Raw genomic sequence first — 20,746 nt, forward strand, 5'->3', positions numbered from 1 at the left:
CGGCTCGCTGCTGCTGTCGCCGCCGGTGCTGGCGGGACTGGAGGCGGCTGGGTTCCACAGGCCGTCGCCCGTTCAGCTGAAGGCCATCCCGCTGGGGCGGTGCGGGCTGGGTGAGTGGGGGGCCGCGCAGAGCCGGGGGCGGGACGGGAGGAGCGGTGCTCCCTGACGTGTGTGGGCTCCTTCCAGATCTCATCGTGCAGGCGAAGTCTGGCACCGGTAAAACGTGCGTCTTCTCCACCATCGCCTTGGATGCGCTGCTGCTGGACAGCTCGGCCACGCAGGTGAGCCTCGGTGACAGAATCACAGAATGGCCCGGGTTGGAAGGGACCTCGAGGATCACGAAGCTCCAACCCCCTGCCACATGCAGGGCCACCAACCTGCACATTTCATACCAGCCCAGGCTGCCCAGGGCCCCATCCAACCTGGCCTTGAACACCTCCAGGGATGGACGGGGCATCCACAGCCTCTCTGGGCAGCTGTTCCACCACCTCACCACTCTCATAGGAAAGAATTATTCCCTGACATCCAACCTCAATCTCTCCTCCCTCAACTGCAAACCATTTCTGCTGTTACCTCCCCTTTCCAAGAGCTGACTCCCCTCCTGTCTGTAGGCTCCTTTTAGGTACTGAAGGCTGCACTGAGGTCACCCCGCAGCCTTCTTTTCTCCAGGCTGAACAAGCCCAGCTCCCTCAGCCTGTCTTTGCAGGGAGGTGCTGCAGCCCCCTGATCATCTTTGTGGCTCCTCTGGACCCTCTCCAACAGCTTTCTGTCTTTCTTGTACTGGGATAAGTGTCTGGACACTTAGTGAATTGTATATAAACAGCAGTATTTGAAATTTGAGCACCTCCCTGATGAGGACAGGCTGTGAGAGCTGGGGATTTTCAGCCTGGAGAAGAAAAGGCTCCAAAAGGAGCATCCTTCCAGAGCTTGGAGGGTTCATACAGGAAAGCTGGGGAGGGAATTTTTGTAAGGGGAGAGGGGAAATGGCTTTAAACAGGAATAGAGAAGATTTAGATTAGATATTAGGAAAAAATTCTTTACTGTGAGGGTGGTGGGACACTGGAACAGGTTGCCCAGTGAGGCTGTGGATCTTCTCTCCCTGGAAGGCCAGGCTGGATGGGGCTGTGAGCAACCTGGGCTATGGAAATGTCCCTGTATATAGCAGGGGGTTGGACTAGGTGATCTTAAAGGTCCCTTCCAACCCAAACCATCCTATGATTCTAAACAACACATCACAACTTGATGTGCTTCAATCTTACAAACTGTTGTGTGGCTTTCAAATACTGCTGTTTGTTACTCACAGGTTCTTATCTTGGCTCCCACACGAGAGATAGCTGTGCAGATTCATGCTGTTATCACAACAATTGGGATAAAAATGGAAGGTTTGGAATGCCACGTCTTCATTGGAGGGACTCCGTTGAGCCAGGACAAAGTCAGACTAAAGAAATGCCACATAGCAGTTGGCTCTCCAGGTATGTTTCAATTTGCTTCACTGGATGCTGTCTGATACTTGAAAGTACAATAGTTGGTACTTCTGAAATCTGGATTCCTTTGGAACTCTCTTTTACTACTGAAAAAGGGGCAGTGCCAAAAACATTCAGACCAAGATGGTGTTTTCAGTGAGAGATTATTCTAAATATGGATTTTTTTTTTAAGGGTTGTTAAAATTAATTTTAAAAGGTGACCATTGAGAACCAGTCCTTAATTAATGGCAAGTTAGATTCTCTTTAGCTTGAACTCGGAGCTAATATTTGAGAAGCTCAGTTAGGTTTTTTCTTCATATCTAGGTCGAATAAAACAGCTCATAGAGTTGGACTACTTGAACACTGCCAGTATTCGGCTCTTCATTCTTGATGAAGCAGACAAGCTTCTGGAAGAAGGCAGCTTTCAGGAGCAAATCAAGTGAGAAAAATGCTTACCCTTTGTATTTATCTGCACATTAGATCAATTTTTGTTAGTCATTCCCATTTTTGTCTCTCACAGTTGGATTTACTCTTCGTTGCCAGCCAATAAACAGATGCTTGCTGTTTCAGCTACTTACCCTGAGTCATTAGCTAATGCATTGACAATGTACATGAGAGAACCAACGTTTGTGAGGTTGAATCCTACTGATCCAAGTCTCATTGGTGAGTTGTGTTTATTGATCGTGTTGTCAATAGATTGTGAACAGTGTACTGAGACCAAAGCATGCCTTCACAATTTTCAGATTCTTTGTGTTTCTTTCATTTAAGAAAAAACCTACTCTGTAACATTTTATTTGGTGGGTGTGTTTGCATTTAAAAGTCTTTGTCAGCATGTCTCAGCCTTTTTTCTTTTTATGGAAATCCTTAATTTGATGTCTTGGTTTCATGCTCAGGATTGAAGCAGTATTACAAAATTGTGAATTCCCATCCACTTCCACACAAAACATTTGAGGAAAAAACCCAGCACCTGCAAGAGTTGTTCAGCAAGATTCCATTTAATCAAGCGTTAGTCTTCTCAAATTTGCATAGCAGGTAATAAATCCATTCAAGGATAAATTTCTGCACATCTTTTTTAACACTTTTTATAAAGGTCTCAAAACAATATGCAAATTTCTGAAATACAGAGCTGAAGTGTTGAAATAGTCTGAAATGTTAACAGTAAAACTTTAGCACAGAAGTACCTCGTACATTAGATTACAGTGAGTCCTATTATCTGTTACTCATGTCCACTTATAAATGGACTGTCCATAAGATGGCAGTGGAATCTTTGCCTATAAAGAACAGTGTTGTATTAAGAAATGTATGTGGGCTGTTAGATGTGCACTCTTAATTACTGTTTTTATTGTGAATATTCTGTTAGGGCTCAACATCTAGCTGAAATACTAACATCCAGAGGCTTTCCTGCTGAGTGCATTTCAGGTAAGCCTGTCCAGAGCTCTCTGTTGGTTGAAATTGTGTGTAAATATGACCTAACATAAGAAAATACCTCTTGATCTTAAAAGCTTGTTTTGCATGGCCTCTGCTTGAATTACTAAGAATAGCATTAGGGTCTCTAAGACTTCCATGTTAGTTAAATTTTTGCATTGATGAAGCTTGCAGCCTTCTAATTTGTTTGAAAATCGTGTTATGAATACTTGGCCAAGTGTTGTAGAGTGTTAAGGATAAAGCTGTATTTGCAGCTCAAAGCTGTATTTTTTGGGAATGCAGGTATTGAACTTAAATCTCTTTATTTTCCCTGTAAAAAAGCTAACAGCTAGCTTTTAGTGTTCATTAGAAATCTTCCGTTCAATTTTTAATTCAACAGGTTTTCATGGCTTATGGGGTGGTGATATAAAAATTGGTCTGAAATCTGTGTTATTCAGATGGGTTAAGTATCTGTAATGGGTTTCTTTTTTAAAATGAGCACTTGTCTTATTCATTATATTTACTCATTTAGAATTGGCTTGCCTCTCATGTCATCTATAGTTTATAAAGTAGAGCCTTCCAGGAGTTTTGGAGGCATAAAACTGTTGAACATTGAAGTTGTTTCTGTTTTTTCTTTCCCTAGGCAGCATGAATCAAAACCAGCGGCTTGATGCTATGGCTAAACTAAAGCAATTCCACTGTAGAGTTCTGATTTCCACAGACTTGGTGAGTTACCATGTCATAGTGTACCTGACTGTTGCAAATACATCCATTTCAGAGAATTAATTTGACTAGAACATTGATGTGCTATTAAAGTATTTGATTTGGGCACTGCTCAAGTTTGAAACTTAGTTGTCATCTGTTATCCTTCTGTTTTAAAAAAAAAACACTTGTAATTTTGCTGTTGAATGGCAGAAGTTTGCAGAGATTCCAGAGGAATAGAGGTGGGTTTACTTTGGGTGGGAACTGTGGGAAAGATTAGGCTTTCCTTAATGCAGTATACTCACAGTGCAACTTCAAATAGAGCAATGGTTATGTTTGAAGTACTCAGCCTTTTTTTTTGGCTGCTGATGTGTTTCAGTTGGCTGCTGGTGGTTCTGTCATGAAAAAAGTTACAACTTGCTGGCAGGTATTTTGATGCTTGGAAGAAACATGCTTGTTTGTACTGTCAGTACAAAAAGAAAAACAGTGATCCATAATTTTTACATTCCAATGCAGGATGTCTGTTCTCCATGTAAACTCACTGGGAAATTGTAGATGCTTTATAACGTGTTGCAACAATTTGAGTTACTACATGAGCAGTTGTTCGCAAATGTGTTGCAGTACATAAACATCTTTTCAAGCCCATTCAGTTATGAATCCCCTTTTGTCTCTGTTTTCTCAAGACATCTCGTGGAATTGATGCTGAAAAAGTGAATCTGGTCATCAATCTGGATGTCCCTGTAGACTGGGAAACATACATGCATCGTATTGGCAGAGCCGGGCGCTTCGGTAAAAACAGTCCCATGGATTTCTCGAGGTTGCACCAGTTCTTCTGGGTCTATTAGGTGATTATACTTTGTTTTCTACCACAGGAACTTTAGGCTTATCTGTGACATACTGCTGCCGTGGAGAGGAAGAAAACACGATGATGAAAATTGCTCAGAAATGTAACCTACGGCTTCTTCCTTTACCAGGTACGTTCTGTCCTGTGAATGCAGCTGTGTATTTTTTTCCCTATTGATTTCTTTCTGCTGTTCATTCAAGACTTCGGGTAACAGCTGTCTGACATGAATATTTGCTGAAACTTGAAATAACTTTGGTACAGTCAGAATTTTTATCCTCAGTGCTTTTGACCACTTGTGTAACTGCTGTAATAAACAAAGGGATAGAAAATGTCTGTAGTGCATGTCTGTAGATGAAGGCAGGAACTTGAAATCCAACTGTTTCTTACGCAGCTACAGAACTCCTGGAACTTCAGAAACGTAGTAGTAAGCCTTTCAGCAAGGCTTACAAGGCTATAAGATAGAGTAGGAGGAAGGAATGATAGAAACAGCCAAAGATTCACTCCTCTGCTCTGCTAGAAGCTATTCTGCTAGAATTGTAGCACTTCACCTTCTTAAAATTGTTTAAACTTTTTACCTGATTAAAAATGGAAATGAATAATAGTTCACTAATGTAGTACATACAGTGTTAATTAGCTTCTTGATGCCTCCCTTGGAAAAAGTGTTCTGTATACTTGAGCTATATTTTCAAGAAGTGAAGGCATTGGTTTGCACTTTTAATTTTACATATCCTAACATCTTATCTGCTTATTGCTTCAGTACTCATTTGAATTCTGGAAGGAAGGATGCACTTAATTGAGTGCTTGCTTGTTTCCCTTTTGTGCAGAGCCTATTCCTCCTGGAATGATGGATCAGTTTGAAGATGGGGAGGTTGAAGTCAAACCTGTTGTATACACAGGTGCTTCAGTAAATTCTGACGCTGTGTGTCTTAAACCAGAAGAACCAGTGCTTCAGCCTGTCCAGGATAATTCTGCAGAGGTACCTCAGCCTCATTCTAATCTTCCAATTGGTAATTCTTCTGTAGAAAAGCCAAAAAATGCTTTGGAACAAAAGCAGGTGAAAAAGTACACAAATTCTGCCAAGGTGGAAAAAAGCAGCAGAAACTCCAAAACCTCCAGCTGCAATACGAAGCAGAAGAATCAAGAAGAAACTGTCTCCAGAATGGCTGGGCAGAGTAACACAGAGGTTCCAGATGAGGAAGCCTTAAAAAGAAATCTGCCCAGAATTCCATGCTTATCATCCTTCAAAAACCAACAGAACAGTCCTTGGGACTTTTCAGAGTTTGTTGAAGACTACGAATACTTTATTAAAGAAGGGTTGGAGAGAGATGTTGAAATTTTAAGAAGCTATTCAGGCCCAGGAGATCAACGTGAACTCCCCAGAAATGGTGGTACAGAGTGGAAAGAGGTGGAACATAATAGAGACACGGTAGCAAACGACCTTCTGTCTGATGACAGTGATGCTTCATACAGTTCAAGGGCTTCCTCTCACAGTAGTGGAAATAACTCATGCTTTGAAGCATTTTCAGACAAGCAGGCAAAAAATGCTGTCCCCACCACCTGTCAGGGTCTTACAGGCTTTTGTCCCACACCAGGGAAGCCGAAGGAGCTATCACAAGCCCCAAAGCAAAATCAGGTGAAAAAGAAAGCTCTGAAACAAAATGCCAAAGAAAAGAAAAAGCATTCCCATCAGTACCCTGATCCTACCCCAAGAAAAACTAGAGATGACTGCTCCTGTGGCTCTTGGGATGATGGTGTTCCTGGCTTTCCTCACGAGGCGTGGAGTTACGAAGACTACTGGAAATCTTACTATCAAGCATGGCAGAACTACTATGCTGCAGTTTCTCACTTTCACTACAGGAAAAGTTACAGCCACTTGATGTGGATGAATGCTTATGTCAACTCGGTCTACTTTCAGGAACTGCTGGAAAGCGGTGATTAATGTACTGACATTGTTTGGGTGAAGTAAACTACTGTCTTTTTTCATAAGCAGGATGTGTCTAGGTAAATGTTTTATATGCATTCCAGTAGTGGTGTTACAAGTTGTTAATAAAATGAAATGGCAGACAACTAAATGTTCAGTTGCAGTCTTTAAAATAGTAAGTAAACAAAAGGCAAGTCAGTTGCTTCCATGTAAGGTTGCTTCCACGTAAGAAACCTCAGTAAGGAGAAAATGTGAAACAAGCCCAGCTTTCTCTACTTGATTTTCTTCCCTGTGACTTTTGGCTGAAGATGAATTCACAGTGAAGCTACAGAAGCTGCTTATTGTCAGAGATCATCCTCTTCTCTGTAATTCTTAACCAGAGGGCACTGGTAATATACCAGTTGATAGTGGCAGACTAAAGCCTGCATCTCAATACCTGTTTTGCTAATTTAAGTGCAGTTAATTAACACTGCTTAAATAACATTTCTAGAGCTAGATAAATGGCAAGCTGTGCAGTTGGGGATGGTTTAATGATGTACGAGGTGTGCAGCTCCTATAAGTGGCCTTTCCTCAGGGTGCAGGAGTGTCAGACTTGCCATGCTTACAGAAAAGCTTTAATTAGAAAGGAAATTACTTGTTAGTTCTAAATCTAATTTGTATTTCCTGTTTTAGTTGCCCTGTTTTTTTTATGTAGCTGTCTGGAAGCAGGACAAGATGAAAGTAGTGGCTGGCTTAGGCTGCTGACACTGGACTGACTTCACACTCATTTTGGAACTTCATTTTTAGTATGTGTGAGATCACAGAGCCAGATCTCCGTAGCTAGTTCTATTGATTTTTGCTGCGTTCATCAGAGCAGGTGTGTGATTTGTTGCTTTTTTCTTCTCATGGTCAGAGTAAGATTGATTGGAATTCCTTCAGTGAAAGCACTATTTCCTACCTGCTATGACTTGCACTTCCAAGGAGGACTTTTTCTTGTATTTGGTGAAATGAATGTCTTCAAGGATACTTGCTTGCTCACCTCTGGCTACTTCCAAATCAATTTTGGGAAATGCAATACATTCTGTGAATAAATTTTGTTGCTTGTGAGAGTTCTTAATGTTGTTGCAATAATCCCACGCAAATCCTGTGGTGTCCCTGGCAGCACTTGAAACCATTTTGTGTAGTTGTGGATATCTACATTTCAAGCTGTGTCTTTTGGACTGTCAGAAGAACCTCAGGATTGCTTTAACTCATGAGTGGCACGGAAGTCAGAGGGTTAATTAAGAAAGATTCACCTGTTGTTGCTTTTTTCAGCTGGGGAAATGCTGCCCCCTTGTGGGCGTCTTGCTTTACTACAAAAGAATGTAAATGCAGCTGCTGCTGGGGTGTTCGTTTACATAGTAAGTATTTTTAAATGTTATTTTTTAAAAAATGCTTCTAAGCGATTCTTCCTAATATAATCAAGACTAGAGCAATGCTGTCTTTTTTTTTTTTTTTCCCCCCAATTGAAACAAACTGACCCATCTGAAATACAGCTTGTTAGCCTTGGCCTAACAGGAGCTCCCAAGACCCGAGTGCCTTTGAAGGGAAAGGCATAATATGTGCTTTTAACTGTTAACTCAGGACTATTTTTGTCCTTTCCTTCCTCTGCCATGCTCCATCGTACCACAACAAACTACCACGGCAAGAGGGCTCTCCTGCATTACATCTGCATGATCTGAGTGTTTTGTTCTTGTTTCTAACATGAAGATTGCTGCATGTCTTAACAGTCAAAAGGAGGCAGCTGGTAAGGGTTTCCCTTAGGTATGTGCTTTAATGCATCTCTTATCTCACTGTTCTTGTCAACTCTTGCTGAAGTAAGAGTTGTTAGTGTTTCATTGCAACTCAGATTGCTGAGGTCATCACCCAGCACTCTCTAAAGAACCTCCCAAAATTCTTTAGAAGAAATCTACGGCATCATCTTGGTATTTGTGGCACATACTCTGTTTAATCCAGATTGGATACATCAGGTACAGCAGTGGCACAAGACTCAATACTGTAAATGATATACAAGTTTCAACATATGCACTACAATTCCAAAAGAAGACAACAGGAAACTTGGTTCTTCTAGAAAGTTGTTCTCAAATGAAGCTACCTGCAGTTGTATACGGTACATTTTGTATCTGTCCTCTGATGTTTGTAAGCAAAGCCCACTTATAGTACGAAAATAGAAAATAATAAGGTTGAGAGCTTCTCATAACATAAAACTCCTAAAGAAATACTATTGGAATGCCTTATTAATTTATCAAAAATATACCATCACCCGCCTTTTGTCAGATGCCTCATTGGTCCGAGGAGCCTTTGGCAGCTCCCAGTCATGGCTGTGACAGAGCTGAGAAGAACATGGGAAGAGGTGGTGAACTCCACCCATGCAGCTGTGTAACCTCCTGTGACTAGCACTAGTTTAACTTGGAACCAAAAAGAAACACGTGCACACATCTACATATGAAAGTAACAGACTATTGGCTGAGATCAAAACTCAGGAAGGAATTTTCACAAGGTCTTTGTCACCTGGTCTTTTGAACGATCCACCCATGATTTTTTTCTGGCACAGTGTTTTTGTTGGTGTTTTTTTTTCTGTTTTTTTTTTGCATTCTGACAATAGTAGCAGTACTTTTCTGGTATGCTTTCTCCAGGTTTCTCTCTGGTGTTTCGGAGGTTTTGTGAACTGAACTTCATCTATTTATTGTAAAATTGACAAAGAGAGGTGAGATGACTTCTTAGAGATCGCTTAGTGATTCATCAAGACAATGAAGAGTAGAACATAGGTTCCTGAGGCTGTCTCCTATCAGTATGCACACTGCATTGTGTCTGCTTTTAAAGTTTTCAAAGTATAAAACCTTTGTAAGAGCATTTAGAGCAGCCATAAACATGAAGGCTAAAAACTCAAGTTAGCTAGTGCAGTTGCTTAATGTCTTGAAGAAAGTCTTTTTTAAATCGTTATAATCTTTAATTAGGATAGATTGGTAAGTTATGGGGAAGAGGCATGGTATTTAGCATTAAAAGCAGAATAAAGTCTTCAGTTCAAAGCTGTTGCTGTTTGTAAGCCATCCATGACTGCTGACTTTGTAGCTCTGCGGTCATTTGACATAAATAACATTAAAACAAGGGAGGTTGTAACCCATAAATTAAAGCTGATTTTTAATGTACCAAGTTCAATTTGTAACGTATGTAAGATACAGCACATTAATGACCTCTGTACTAAAAAAAAAAGCCAAATACTGGGAGAAACTTTGCTTCCCTTAGCTGGTATCGATGCACATCCCTTAAGCTGTCTAATCTGGAATGATAGGTGTTGGTTTGCAGCATATTATCAACTATTTCAGGTCAAGCAAATAGCTTTGATTCAAATTTACTATTTCTGGAAACTGTAAAAAAGGATGTAATTCTCTGAGGTTTCAGTTTGAATTACGTATTCCTTTATCCCACACTCAAGCCCTGTGTGTTACTTAGTTTACCTTTTTCCCATTGTGTTTGTACTATGATAATTATTGGCATAAAAAAGGCAGCTTTCTCACCCTCTGGGAAGGAGAATAATTTTAAAAGATAAGTAATAAAGGTAATAAAGATGGTAATAAAGGAGGGGAGAACAAGAACTATGGCTGAACAGCAAGGGAAAAATCTTTGCCATTGAGATGTATTAGTCTGGAATAAGCTCTGCAGGGAAGCAGTGGGAGACCTTTCCATGGAGAGTTTGAAATGTGCAGAAAGCAGTGTTGATGCACTGCAGTGAAGGATCTTCTGCTAGTGGGGATTTTTAAGGAAAAATTGGATTTTGGAATGAATAGGTGGAAGTTAAAGCCCAGATGGGAAAGGTGCTTCTCATCATTCTTTGCCAGCTGGGTGTATTTCCTCCTATTAGCAATGCAGTGCCAGGTGGGATGAGGGTGAACCTGTAGAATATGCTGAAAATCTGTGGAAATACTTTTCCCTCAAAAGATGGTTTTGAAAAGAAGCAAAATGCTTGGACAAAGGTGTTGCTTCTTCAATATTTTTAGTATTGCTTTACAAAAGACTGGAAAAACAATCCCCTTCTACTTGCTTTACGTACAAACTATTTGTTTTTATCCTTTTTTTTTAATGAAGAAAGAAAAACTAGAAAGATTTGCAAGAAATTAGAGGGGGAGGGGTAAGGTTTTCACCATGAACTGCTAATATTCTGTTGCCTTTTTGCTGAGCAGTGCCACTGATCGGGCTGTGTTGTACCTTTCAGAAAGCTATCAGGACTGGAACCTATCTGTGTTTCTGGATACTTCTCCCGGAGGCAGCCCACAACTGAAGACCCCCCACCCCCCTTCCATAAGCATGAGGAATGATAAGGATTGCAGGGGTATGTGCTTGTTTTTGGTATCCATAGCAGTGTATGTGTTTGGCCCTGGGCATGCGTGGTAGTGGGGAGAGTGATGCAGGGTAAGGCAGGACAGCAATGGGAACCACTGGAGAGAATGGCCTGAGTCCTTCTGCTAAAGTTCTGGTCCAGGAATTTACAGGATTGACTTGGCTTTGTCACAGCAATGCTTTATATGTTGCTATTTAAAGACTACGAAGAGCCCCGCAGTTGAGTAAAGCTAATTGCTTCCTTGCACTGTAGGAAAAAGGAGCTGTTGTACAGTTCCCATGCATGTGTGCAAATGCCTCTTCCCTGCATTTCGTCTGAGGGATGTTATGCCATGCCCTACCAACCACTGATATGCTGGAGATAGATTCTTGTCTTTGCTGTTTCAATGAATGCACAGTGCTCCCATAATGAGGATGTAGCTGCGTTGGGCAATCCAGGGAGGTTTTGTACAAGCATGTTTTTAAGTGCTTTTGGAAGCATTACTCATTCTACTTCAAATCAGCCTATAAAGGGAGCTAATGTCTCAATTAAAAATATTTTTAGTCCTGTTCCTCTAGGCTCAAACTTCCTTCATTCTGTCTGTCTTTGTCCTCTGAAAGTCTGTGCTGAGTCTGTCTGTGTTGGGCTGAATTAATGGTAGAAGAGGCAAGGCAAATCTTTTCGAGCAAGGATAGTGCTGCCTTCAGCTGGGACCTAGCAGCCAGCCAGAAACCCAAAGGCTGGCTTTCCTCCTGATTTAGCCTCTATAAAAATGTTGATTTTTTTTTTTTTTGAAAGCTTTTGATCGATAACAATGAAATCCACCAGTTGTGCTTCAGGCAGGGGTTGCTGTGATTCCTATTTACAGATCAAGACATGGCTGACCAAAGTGTCCCATTTACCACTCCGTAGTAAATCAAGAAAAAGAAAGGCAGCACTGAGAATCCCCGCCGAGTTCCTGTCTCTTTGCAATTGTTTACTCCTGTGCTTTGGAAGGAGCACTGTACCCTGCCAGCACGGTGGCATTTAATGCTCATTCTGTGCCAGTGTAAATGAGATTGCGAGGTGGAAAGTGGTGGAGAGCGAGGCCTCTGATCTACAAGGCTGAGGGTGTTCAGATGGGGAGCAGATATGACGACAAATAATGAAATTCGATAAAGCAAAGGAAGATTAAATTAAAACATCAAGAAAAATTCAATAATGGTAAGATTAACTGCAGTATAACCTCCTACAGGAAGCAGCGAAGGCAGAGCACTTTAATCATTTAAAACAGGACTAAAGGTAGTTTTGGGTAACATTACAGCACCGGGGTCAATGACTATAAGCTGATGCAGCTACTGAAGGCTTTGCCACAGCCCTAATATTCCTAGAATGTTGTAGGTTCCTAAGGAGGGTATTGAGTTAATGCATGAGCTGTCTACTTCATAGACTATCAGCTTAGGAGTGCTAACAAAGCAGATTGCTAGCTTGTCTGTTTAAGTCAGCATGTAGGTCTATTTATCTATACGTGTATGTGTCTGCATTTATTTATACGTGTATGTGTGTATATAAATATTACGTCAGGATAGATAATGACAGATGTTAAAAAAAAAAAAACAACAAAACAAACCCACCAAAAAAGGCATCCCTTTGCTGAAACAGCCTCAAACGTGCTCGGAGTAGTGAGCTCTGTAGTGCTGGTAAAATCACCGCTCAGAAAGAAGATAGTTGAAATCTATTCTATTGCAGGCTGTTGGGGACTGGGTCAGTTGGCATTTGTGGATGTGAGGATAGGGCCTTGAAGGACGTTTGTGCATAACCACAATAATTAGCCAGTGGATGACGGGTGGGAGGGGCTCAGGGGTGCGTGATGTGTTCTCATTCTGCCCTTCGTGCTTTGTATGGAAAAGGGACTTGGGAAAGGCAGAATGGAAGAAAAGAAATGTTGATATTCTTAGAGGGGAAAATGAGTTATGATTTGGGACCATTTCCTGATAACAAAACATTCCTAGAAAGAGGGGCTAGGACTGACCACACCTTAGCTAACTGTATTAGCTTCCTATGAGGGGGCAGTACACACAGTGTTACAGGGTTTGGTTGCCTAGAAGTACATGAATTTTCTCAAACCAACTGTAGAACTGCAAAAAGAAAATGCTGTCTGTAACACATTTTGTCAAATACTTTCCAAAATCCAGTGCTGCTCCCACTTCTCCAGTGGGTGCATGCTGTAGATCCTGTGCTGGCAATGGGTAACTAAAATTGCTAGCCTAGTCTACCCCCAAAGTCAGTGCAACCCAGAAGTCATTGATGAGACATCTGGAGCACCTAGACTGTGAAAAAAAGCCAAATACCTCTCCGTCCATGCAGGATATTTGGCTTTGGGGTTAATTATTATCAAGTATAGATCCAGACGTTATTTGGCTACTATTTACAATGGGTTGTATGTTCAGTGCTAGCAAAGAAATTCAGCATATAGAAAACAAAAATAAAAATGCATGGGCATACATTACAAGAAACCTCTGTCAGACTTAATAATGCTTGATGCAGCTGAGTTCAGTGTTTTCTCATTCTTTGCCATTTGTGTGTACAGTATTAAAAAAAATCCTATCTTTTTTTTTTGTTTTTCCTTTTTAAAAATACAGAACTGGTAGTCTAGTCACATCTTACAAGTAAGTGATAACAAAAATAGAAAGCAGATACCCATGTGGGACTAAAACTCTACTGCAGCCTGTCTTTTTTTTTTGTTTGTTTGTTTCTTTTCACAAATATGTTTTCACAGACAATAATTAGCAGACAAACACACTGTTTGCAATTGCACTGTATTGACTTAAAAGGCGGATACAAAAGTGTCTAAATAAAGAATGCCATCCAGGGTGAAATAGCTGTGTGTGTGTGTGTGTGCGTGTGCACGTATGTGCTGGCACATGCTTGTGTTTTCCTACTGTGCACCCAGTGATGACAACATGCTCTAGCCTTTGAAATGCAGTGCTGCTCTGACGTGGCTCTGCTGCACACTCACACTCACACACACACACAGGGATGGGAATAGGTTTCTGTGACAGGTGGCTTCTTTGTCTAAATCTTTTCCTAATAAAAGAAAAAAAATAAAATAAAATAACGTGAAGTTTTGGTTGGCTTAAAGGTTCTGCTCCATGGAGAAAAAAAATTCACAAAATCCATTGTTTTTCACCTTTTTCAGTCATTTCCTCATGAATAAATATTATCCATTAAAAACCTTTAAAAAGGTGCTGCGATACACAGTGTTATATTTCTATTTTCTTTATTACTCTCTTGTTGCCACGACGGTTCTTTCCCTTCAGCCTCCCAGGTGCTTTCTGCCCTGTCCCACAGCACAACGCGCTCTCCACGTGGGTTTTACTGTTAACAAGGTTCTTCCTCCCTCTCCTTATCCTTCCTCAGTCCCACAGCAGGTCCTTGAGTCTGAAGAAAGCTGCCTCGTTGGGTCTCCGTCGCTAACCCAATGACCAGCCAGCAGGTTCATCCATCCAGGCACAATTTGCAGCAAGAAAGGAACATGGAGGTGTGGAGGGAGAGGGGCACCGGTCTTTCAGCCGCCTTCCGTGCATGAGACATCTTACAAGGCAGAGACCTTGACTATGTTGCTCGTGGTGGTGGTAGAAATGTTCGTGGAGTGGCCGGGGCTGCTGGGTGGAGGTCTGCTCTCACCTTCTGGTGTGAGCGCCGGCGGCGTGGGGATGCTGATGATGGCTGTGGTTATCTGGGCGGCTTTGCAGTTCGGTCGCAGCCCATCATCTGATTTCATGTTGAGACTGGAACGACTGGAAAACAGATTTAGTGGTTTGGCCCTTTTAAAAACCAGGCAGTAGAGAGGAGAGGAATGGTGTTTATTCTCAAGCAGTGTCTTATTCCTCTGAAAGAAGGGCACCGGAATACTCACAAGAATCCACTTAGATGCTCCCCCAGCTCCCTGCCAGGTGCTGTTCGTTTCTACCTACTTTACACTAAGCTTATTTAATACTCCTCATGGTTAGATACAGCTTTTCACAGGGCAGATTGTTTCACGTTTCCATTTCACTTCTTGTATAATTGAGAGGATATCTAAACACACCATACAGTGCACTCCATCTTTTTGGAGCACAGGTAGTACTTTCTGAGAAAGATGTTGCCTTCCTTGCATTCTGAATGCCTCTTTTAAAATTGCCTGTCCCTTGATCTTTTCTATTTTTTTCTCATCTCTGTGGTAGTTTCAAGGATCTGGCAGCTGGGAGCATTCTTATTAGATCTGCATCAATTGCATCCTATAATTAATTACGGAGTGAAAATGATAGGTTGATTTCTGAGCATCTGCACAGCTACTGGAGTCTGCTATTACCAGCCCAACGTGTTCATTTGAAACACAAGGCCTGTCCTTTTAAAATACAAAGCTCCCAGTTGGAAAGCTATTGCTGTTGTTATCTCACCAAGTGAGTCACCGAGAGGATGTTTTTTGATCTCTCAAGCATCCCAAGAACACCACAGAACCCATTCTGCTCCCTGGCTGCCTCAGTCATCAGCAGAGAGTGGGACAGCATTAAGGACTGGGAGGTTCTGTCAGTGGTAAGCACACAACCAGTGCACTGCCTTCCACTAAAGCTCACCCAGTGAGTTGCATCCCACGTGAAAAACAACTCAGAGGCTTTTGTTTTTATTACTTTTCCTGCCTATTCTTTCACGGTTTGGTAAGCAAGTGAAACAGCAGTATTGACATTTAAAATATAATCACTGGCATCACATAGCACCCACATGGGATAAGTTCTCATTCCCCTGAATTACTGTTTCAGGTGCTGGTTTAAACTGCTGTCATTTTTAAACTGCAGCAGCCGAAGGCTTGTTCTGTGCTTATTCATTCATAATTCATTCTCTGAAATACCTTTCTTACTTCTACCTGGCACGAAGTATCTGCTTTTTGCCCTAAAGGCATCTTTGTTTCAACTTCCAGATCCCTGTGATAAGAGTAGGGAGGGGAAAACCAGTAGGTTCAGAAACAGCCCAGTGTTCAAGAACCCTCATGGGCTGAGGGAATTTAGTAAGTGTAGTGGAGATGCTAATCATGGCCTGAAGCAGTGATGGAGCACCTGGTGGGAAGGCAGGGCCAACCCACGGGGGCTCAGGTGCACGCAATGCAATGCACCTGGGTGACCAGAAGGGATGGAGCTGGGATCCACCCCTTCCCAGACCTCATTTAAGGGTTGGCAGTGGAGGCAAGGGGATCTTGCTGGAGATCTGTGTGTACCTGAGGCCTTCTGAAGGTAAGCAGTTTCTTTTCTTTGTTTCTGTGCTAATGGCTGTTGTATTTGAGCAAGCCATTGAGCAAGGGACTTTGCTGCCATTGCTGCACTTTCCATTGTGTTACAGCAAGTCATTTCATAACTGTGAGAAATACATAGTGAGGAAATGGTTTTTCAGCAGGTTCTTTGTAAAATGATGCTATTTCAAAGTTTTCTATCGAAAGAGAAGTTTCTGCACCTGTGTTACTAACGCCTCTTTAGGTGAAAGCCATTAAGACATTAGTGCCGAGTTTCTCCTCCTTTGTTTCTCAGTTGTGATTCAGACCTGGGTAATGAAAATGAGTGAATTGAGTGTCCCTGGTGGGCTGAGTCAGTGTGTTCAGCCGGTTGTCCTTGCCTGCTCCAGCACTGGGTTGGCTGGGAGCTGGGCTGCAGGGTGGTCCTCTACCACTGGTGTCTAGCTCAGAGCTGGCAACTGCTGGCTCCTGCCTGTGCTATTAGCATTTGGTAGACTGAAATTGATTCTTCTATATTTGGTCTGGTCAGAGAAGAGCTGCTATGGAGTCTAGCTTTCACCTGGTTCCTCCCAGAGCAGTTACAGAGAAAAGTTACAAGCCACTTTCCTTGGACTATCATTAGAGGCAGGAAAACAAAGACGTTTCTAGCTTAGACCCTTCTCCTTGGCTGGAAAATAGCTCTCTACAACTTGCTCAAACATACTTTTGAGTAACATACCCGAGGAGGTTGGACGCAGTAGCACCGAGAGCCTACAGACCATACCTGGTTGTAAGCGAGGGCTGCTCACTGCACTGGATGTGGATGGTGCTGAGCTCCTGCATGCTGCGGAGGCGGGTGGCTGGCACACTGGAGTTGGGAAGGTGCGTGGTCTTCTTGTTACGGCGAGAACAGCAAGAGGTGGTCAGGCCATGGTGACTTGACAAGGAGGGGCTCCGAGAAGATGGGTAGTTCTGCATTGAGCTTTCCATGCAGTTCTGCTCGAACAGTTGCTCATCTATGAACTCGTGGTTCTGGCAGGGAAAAGAACAGTGCCGTTACTCTCTGGTAGCAGTAACAGCTGTGACCCAGCAGCAGGTTGTTTTCAGCAGCACCTTTTGCTAGGTCGGTGGGATGTGTCAGAGCCTCATCTTTGTGAGATGCTCTGCCTGTGCCTGAAACTATTTGCAGTAGGCAGATCCGAAAATGAATAACTCTGCTCACTGCAGCCAAGAGAAGATTTTGTTGTCCCGCACCAGTAGGGGATTAAGAGAAACTGCTCCAACGACAGAAGCACGATAGTCTGCCAGTGCTGCCTCACTTATGCAGCCTGAGCTGGTTAATATATTGTCTGATTTTCCTGTTAATTTTGTGCCTGGATTCTGGAAGCGGTGGTATGCAGTGTTGTGTGATTATTAAACCCCAGAGGAGAGGAGGTTCAGGATCCTTTTTCCGTTTTTTTTTTTGGTTGCATGGGGACTGGATCACATTGGGTTGGGAGGGCCATCTTACTGATATATTATTTACAGGATGCGGCTTGTATTGGTGCAAAGCATACCTGCGGTTTGCTAGGAGCTGCTATTAACTGAGTGGAAATAAACACGGCAGCTGAGAGCAGGAAGGAAGGGAATTCATAAAGCTGCATCTGTAAGGAGTTTTTGTGCTAAGGGACAATACAGCCTGAAAGAAAGAACTCTCACGCACATACATGAACACTCAAGTTGTTCTAGTGTACGTACTTTATCCAGCCCTTGTCAGCATCAGGAAGGATGGGAAACAACAGCAACCATGGTGAAAGCAGCCACCCGTTTGCACTGGAGCAACTAACAATTCTCAAAGGAAACGAGCACTGGGAAGCAGGAAGAGCCACGTGCACAAACTCTCAAAGACAAGACCAGGAACGAGAAAGGAAGCCAACGCTCTCAAGACACATCACACAGATCATAGAGAAAACAAATTGAATTAAAAAGGAAATACCTTGATGGTGGAAGTTCGTACAGATAACAGGGGATCATCCACAAGATAGGACAATCCCTACGGGACAACATGCCAACAAAAGATAAAAACACATTTGATTGTCCATTCCGGCATTCAGAAATTTAGTGCCAGCGCTGCAAATGTTGTCTCAGCATTCCAGCCGGCTTGTTCAAGTTTGAATGGGCAACTAGACCTCCTCTTTGCCAAACCTTGCTTGAATCAGACCCCTTTGTTCCTTCCTTCTCACGTTTCTGATAACAAATTTCTTGTTTGGATGTTTTAAGAGCCAAAGGAGAACAAAGTTTCAGCTTCTGATTCTCAGGTAACCAATTGGAATTGCATTGCCATTGGATCTCCAATGGATTTGAGTTTTGGTTGTGCTCTGTGGAAACACAGATGAAAGGTTTGGGTTGAAAGACTGCATTCAGTGCGTTCAGCATTTGGAGAAAATATGGCCTGGGAATATCCATATTCAATCCAGGAGTCAGAAGGAATGGAAAAACTCTTCCTTTGAGCAAACTCCATCTGTTGTACTAGTATGACAAAGTAGCCTTTATGAAGGCAGCTGCAAGTAATTTAGAGTCACTTTGTCATCGTATACACCAGATTTCTGAGCCATTCAGCTGTAAGACTGTATGCTCACGAGACTGGAGATGTCACGACAGCAAATAATGTACCTGAGGGATCTTTCTGCCCACCCTGGGGAGAGGTGAATTGCCCATTGAAACAAGTTTGCAACCATTCCTCATTCCATTCCTGCAACTTCGTCACAAAATGACTCTTCAGTGTTTAAAAAATTCTTTTCCTACAGTTTAATGTTTCAGGGGGAGAAGCATGGCGTGGTTTCTCATTAGGCTGTGTGAGTTTTAGAATTTCAACAGAGGCCGATTTGAAGCATTTGGATTGATAACTTCAGAATCCAAACCTGCTGTGGGATTTCTTATTGCCATTCTTTGCAGAAAATAATAATTAAAAAAGAAGAAAAGAAAGAAAAAGCAATGTTTGAAACATTTTGGACCCTTGAGACTCACTGTCTGAGCAGGCCTGTGTGCTGGAGGCTTTGTTACTATGGTAGACTGACACATCCACAAATGAGGATATGCTTTGGCTGTGTTACTTCCAGCAGCCTAGCTGGCTTGTTAGCAGTAGAGTGACTCATGCGGCTCCATGAGATGTCCTCCACCCCACGCAGAGGTCAGAATGTCTGTAAGGCTTTGCAAGGTCAGTGCCTCACCAGGGCAGACCCTGGGGCAGGGATGGCTGCCAGCTCCTGTTTGCCTCAGGCAGTTTGTTCAAGTTCTCAAATGGAAGTATTGATGTGAAACATGGGTCACAGCAGCAGAGCCTTTAAGCACGAAGCTCTAAACTGAAGAGTCAGATTGTGAAATATCTGCTTGTTATATAGAACATCCAGAATTGCTAGAAACAGAGGCGAGATGAGTCTTATCAAATGAATCCAATAGTCATTGATACAGGAAGAATCAGTTCACAGTCCTTAGAATGGTGACCTTCAGAGCTCGGTGTGATAACCCAGCTGTACTCAGCAGGTCACTGTAATTAACCAGACATCTTCTTCCAGTGTATCGCTGAAGCCTAAGTGATATTCCAGCATAAGCCAAACTATGGAAGTGGAGGTGATTTATCTAAAAGAAAGCTCTAGCAAGTCAGAAATCAAAAGTACATTTGATGATGGATGCAGATAGAAAAAGTCATGAATATTTCAAATGTTAACCTCTTTTCATTCTTTCTAGAATGAATCACGGCGTATATTATGTGTGCCTTTACTGCATAACCTTTTATATAAACCTGGAAGTAGAACACATGTACCAGATAAACATCTGAAATGTTCCAAGAGACTTCTGCATACAGAATAACCTCGTGAGAAACGAAATTCTCTCTAGCAGCACATTGCATGACACAAACAGAAAAGTCATTGTCAGAGAAGCTGCTTGACTGGCTTTGAGATAAATTAGCTTCTCTAGTAACCAGAACTTGTAGCAAGAAAAAAACACTTGCAACCTTTAAACCCTTCTGCTCTGCTCCATATAAAGGGCTAAAGGTTATTTTTTCCAACTCGGTCTTCTGTTGGCACTGAAGACCACGTGTAGCTTGGTTTCACTGACAGCAGCTTCCTCCAATTAAGACAGCAGAACTGTCCGGAGTTACTAATTAGCACAAGCAACAAATATATATGATGTGTGACCGACAGCACGAGACAAACACAGTATTTTTCTTTTTAGGAAGCACTGAAAAAATGAAACTTAGGATGCACCTCGTTTGCAGGATCTTCCTAACCAATTGCTGAAAGGTGATTTGCATTCAGGTGAAGTGAGCGACCTGCCATTAACTTTGTACTGGTGTGGGTGCCTGGGGAGTAGCAGACATCGTGTCCTTATCCCTGTGTACAGTGATTTATTAACTTAAAGATAATGAAATCTAAATGCATTTAATCCACGGCAGAGTGTTCTTGGGAACCTGAGCATCAATCTGCTCTGGCACAGTTTGTAGGTCCGTATTTTATGTCCTACGGAGGGCCAGTTCAGAACATACTGCGTGCACATCTTTTCTGCACGGAGCCTGGGCTGGGCACAAGGGCTGTAAGATGTAGGAAGGGTTGTGTTGCTACTTACAGTTGTTTTTTCCAGGCAGTGCAGCAGGTGGTGATGTTGGCTTTCGATTAAGGAGGTGCCTTTAGTCGTATGCTGTTCATCTTCAGTGGATCCCTAAAGAGCCAGGAAAAGAGGGGGAACAAAAACCCAAACCAGGTGTAAAATCACAAAAAGAACCACCAGCAGCAGCTTTCACAGGGATAAAGATAACAATTTCCATGTCGTTTTCTCTTGGGTTTTTCTCATGAATCTCATGAGATTACCTCTT

General features: G+C 42.3%; 1 protein-coding gene and 1 long non-coding RNA gene across 2 annotated transcripts; one reads left to right on the top strand and one right to left on the bottom strand.

Annotated features, from left to right (window-relative positions):
- Window position 1: 1 nt before the first annotated feature.
- Window positions 2–7,422, top strand: DDX20 (DEAD-box helicase 20; the record flags this gene model as incomplete). The annotated part of the gene is made up of 11 exons (XM_010724288.3): window positions 2–110; window positions 187–281; window positions 1,304–1,472; window positions 1,788–1,902; window positions 1,984–2,126; window positions 2,357–2,495; window positions 2,824–2,882; window positions 3,511–3,593; window positions 4,253–4,358; window positions 4,442–4,543; window positions 5,238–7,422. Coding segments are annotated over 11 exons (2,235 nt in total), but the record flags the coding sequence as incomplete, so codon positions are not given.
- Window positions 7,423–12,785: 5,363 nt separating this feature from the next.
- Window positions 12,786–20,578, bottom strand: LOC100542874. The gene is made up of 4 exons (XR_796022.3): window positions 20,500–20,578; window positions 17,870–17,926; window positions 16,679–16,926; window positions 12,786–14,449 (listed from the first exon to the last, which is right to left on the bottom strand). It is a non-coding gene; the product is annotated as an uncharacterized LOC100542874 (long non-coding RNA).
- Window positions 20,579–20,746: the final 168 nt, after the last annotated feature.

Source organism: Meleagris gallopavo, chromosome 28, assembly GCF_000146605.3.
Source record: "Meleagris gallopavo isolate NT-WF06-2002-E0010 breed Aviagen turkey brand Nicholas breeding stock chromosome 28, Turkey_5.1, whole genome shotgun sequence".
NCBI classification, from domain to species: Eukaryota; Metazoa; Chordata; class Aves; order Galliformes; family Phasianidae; genus Meleagris; species Meleagris gallopavo.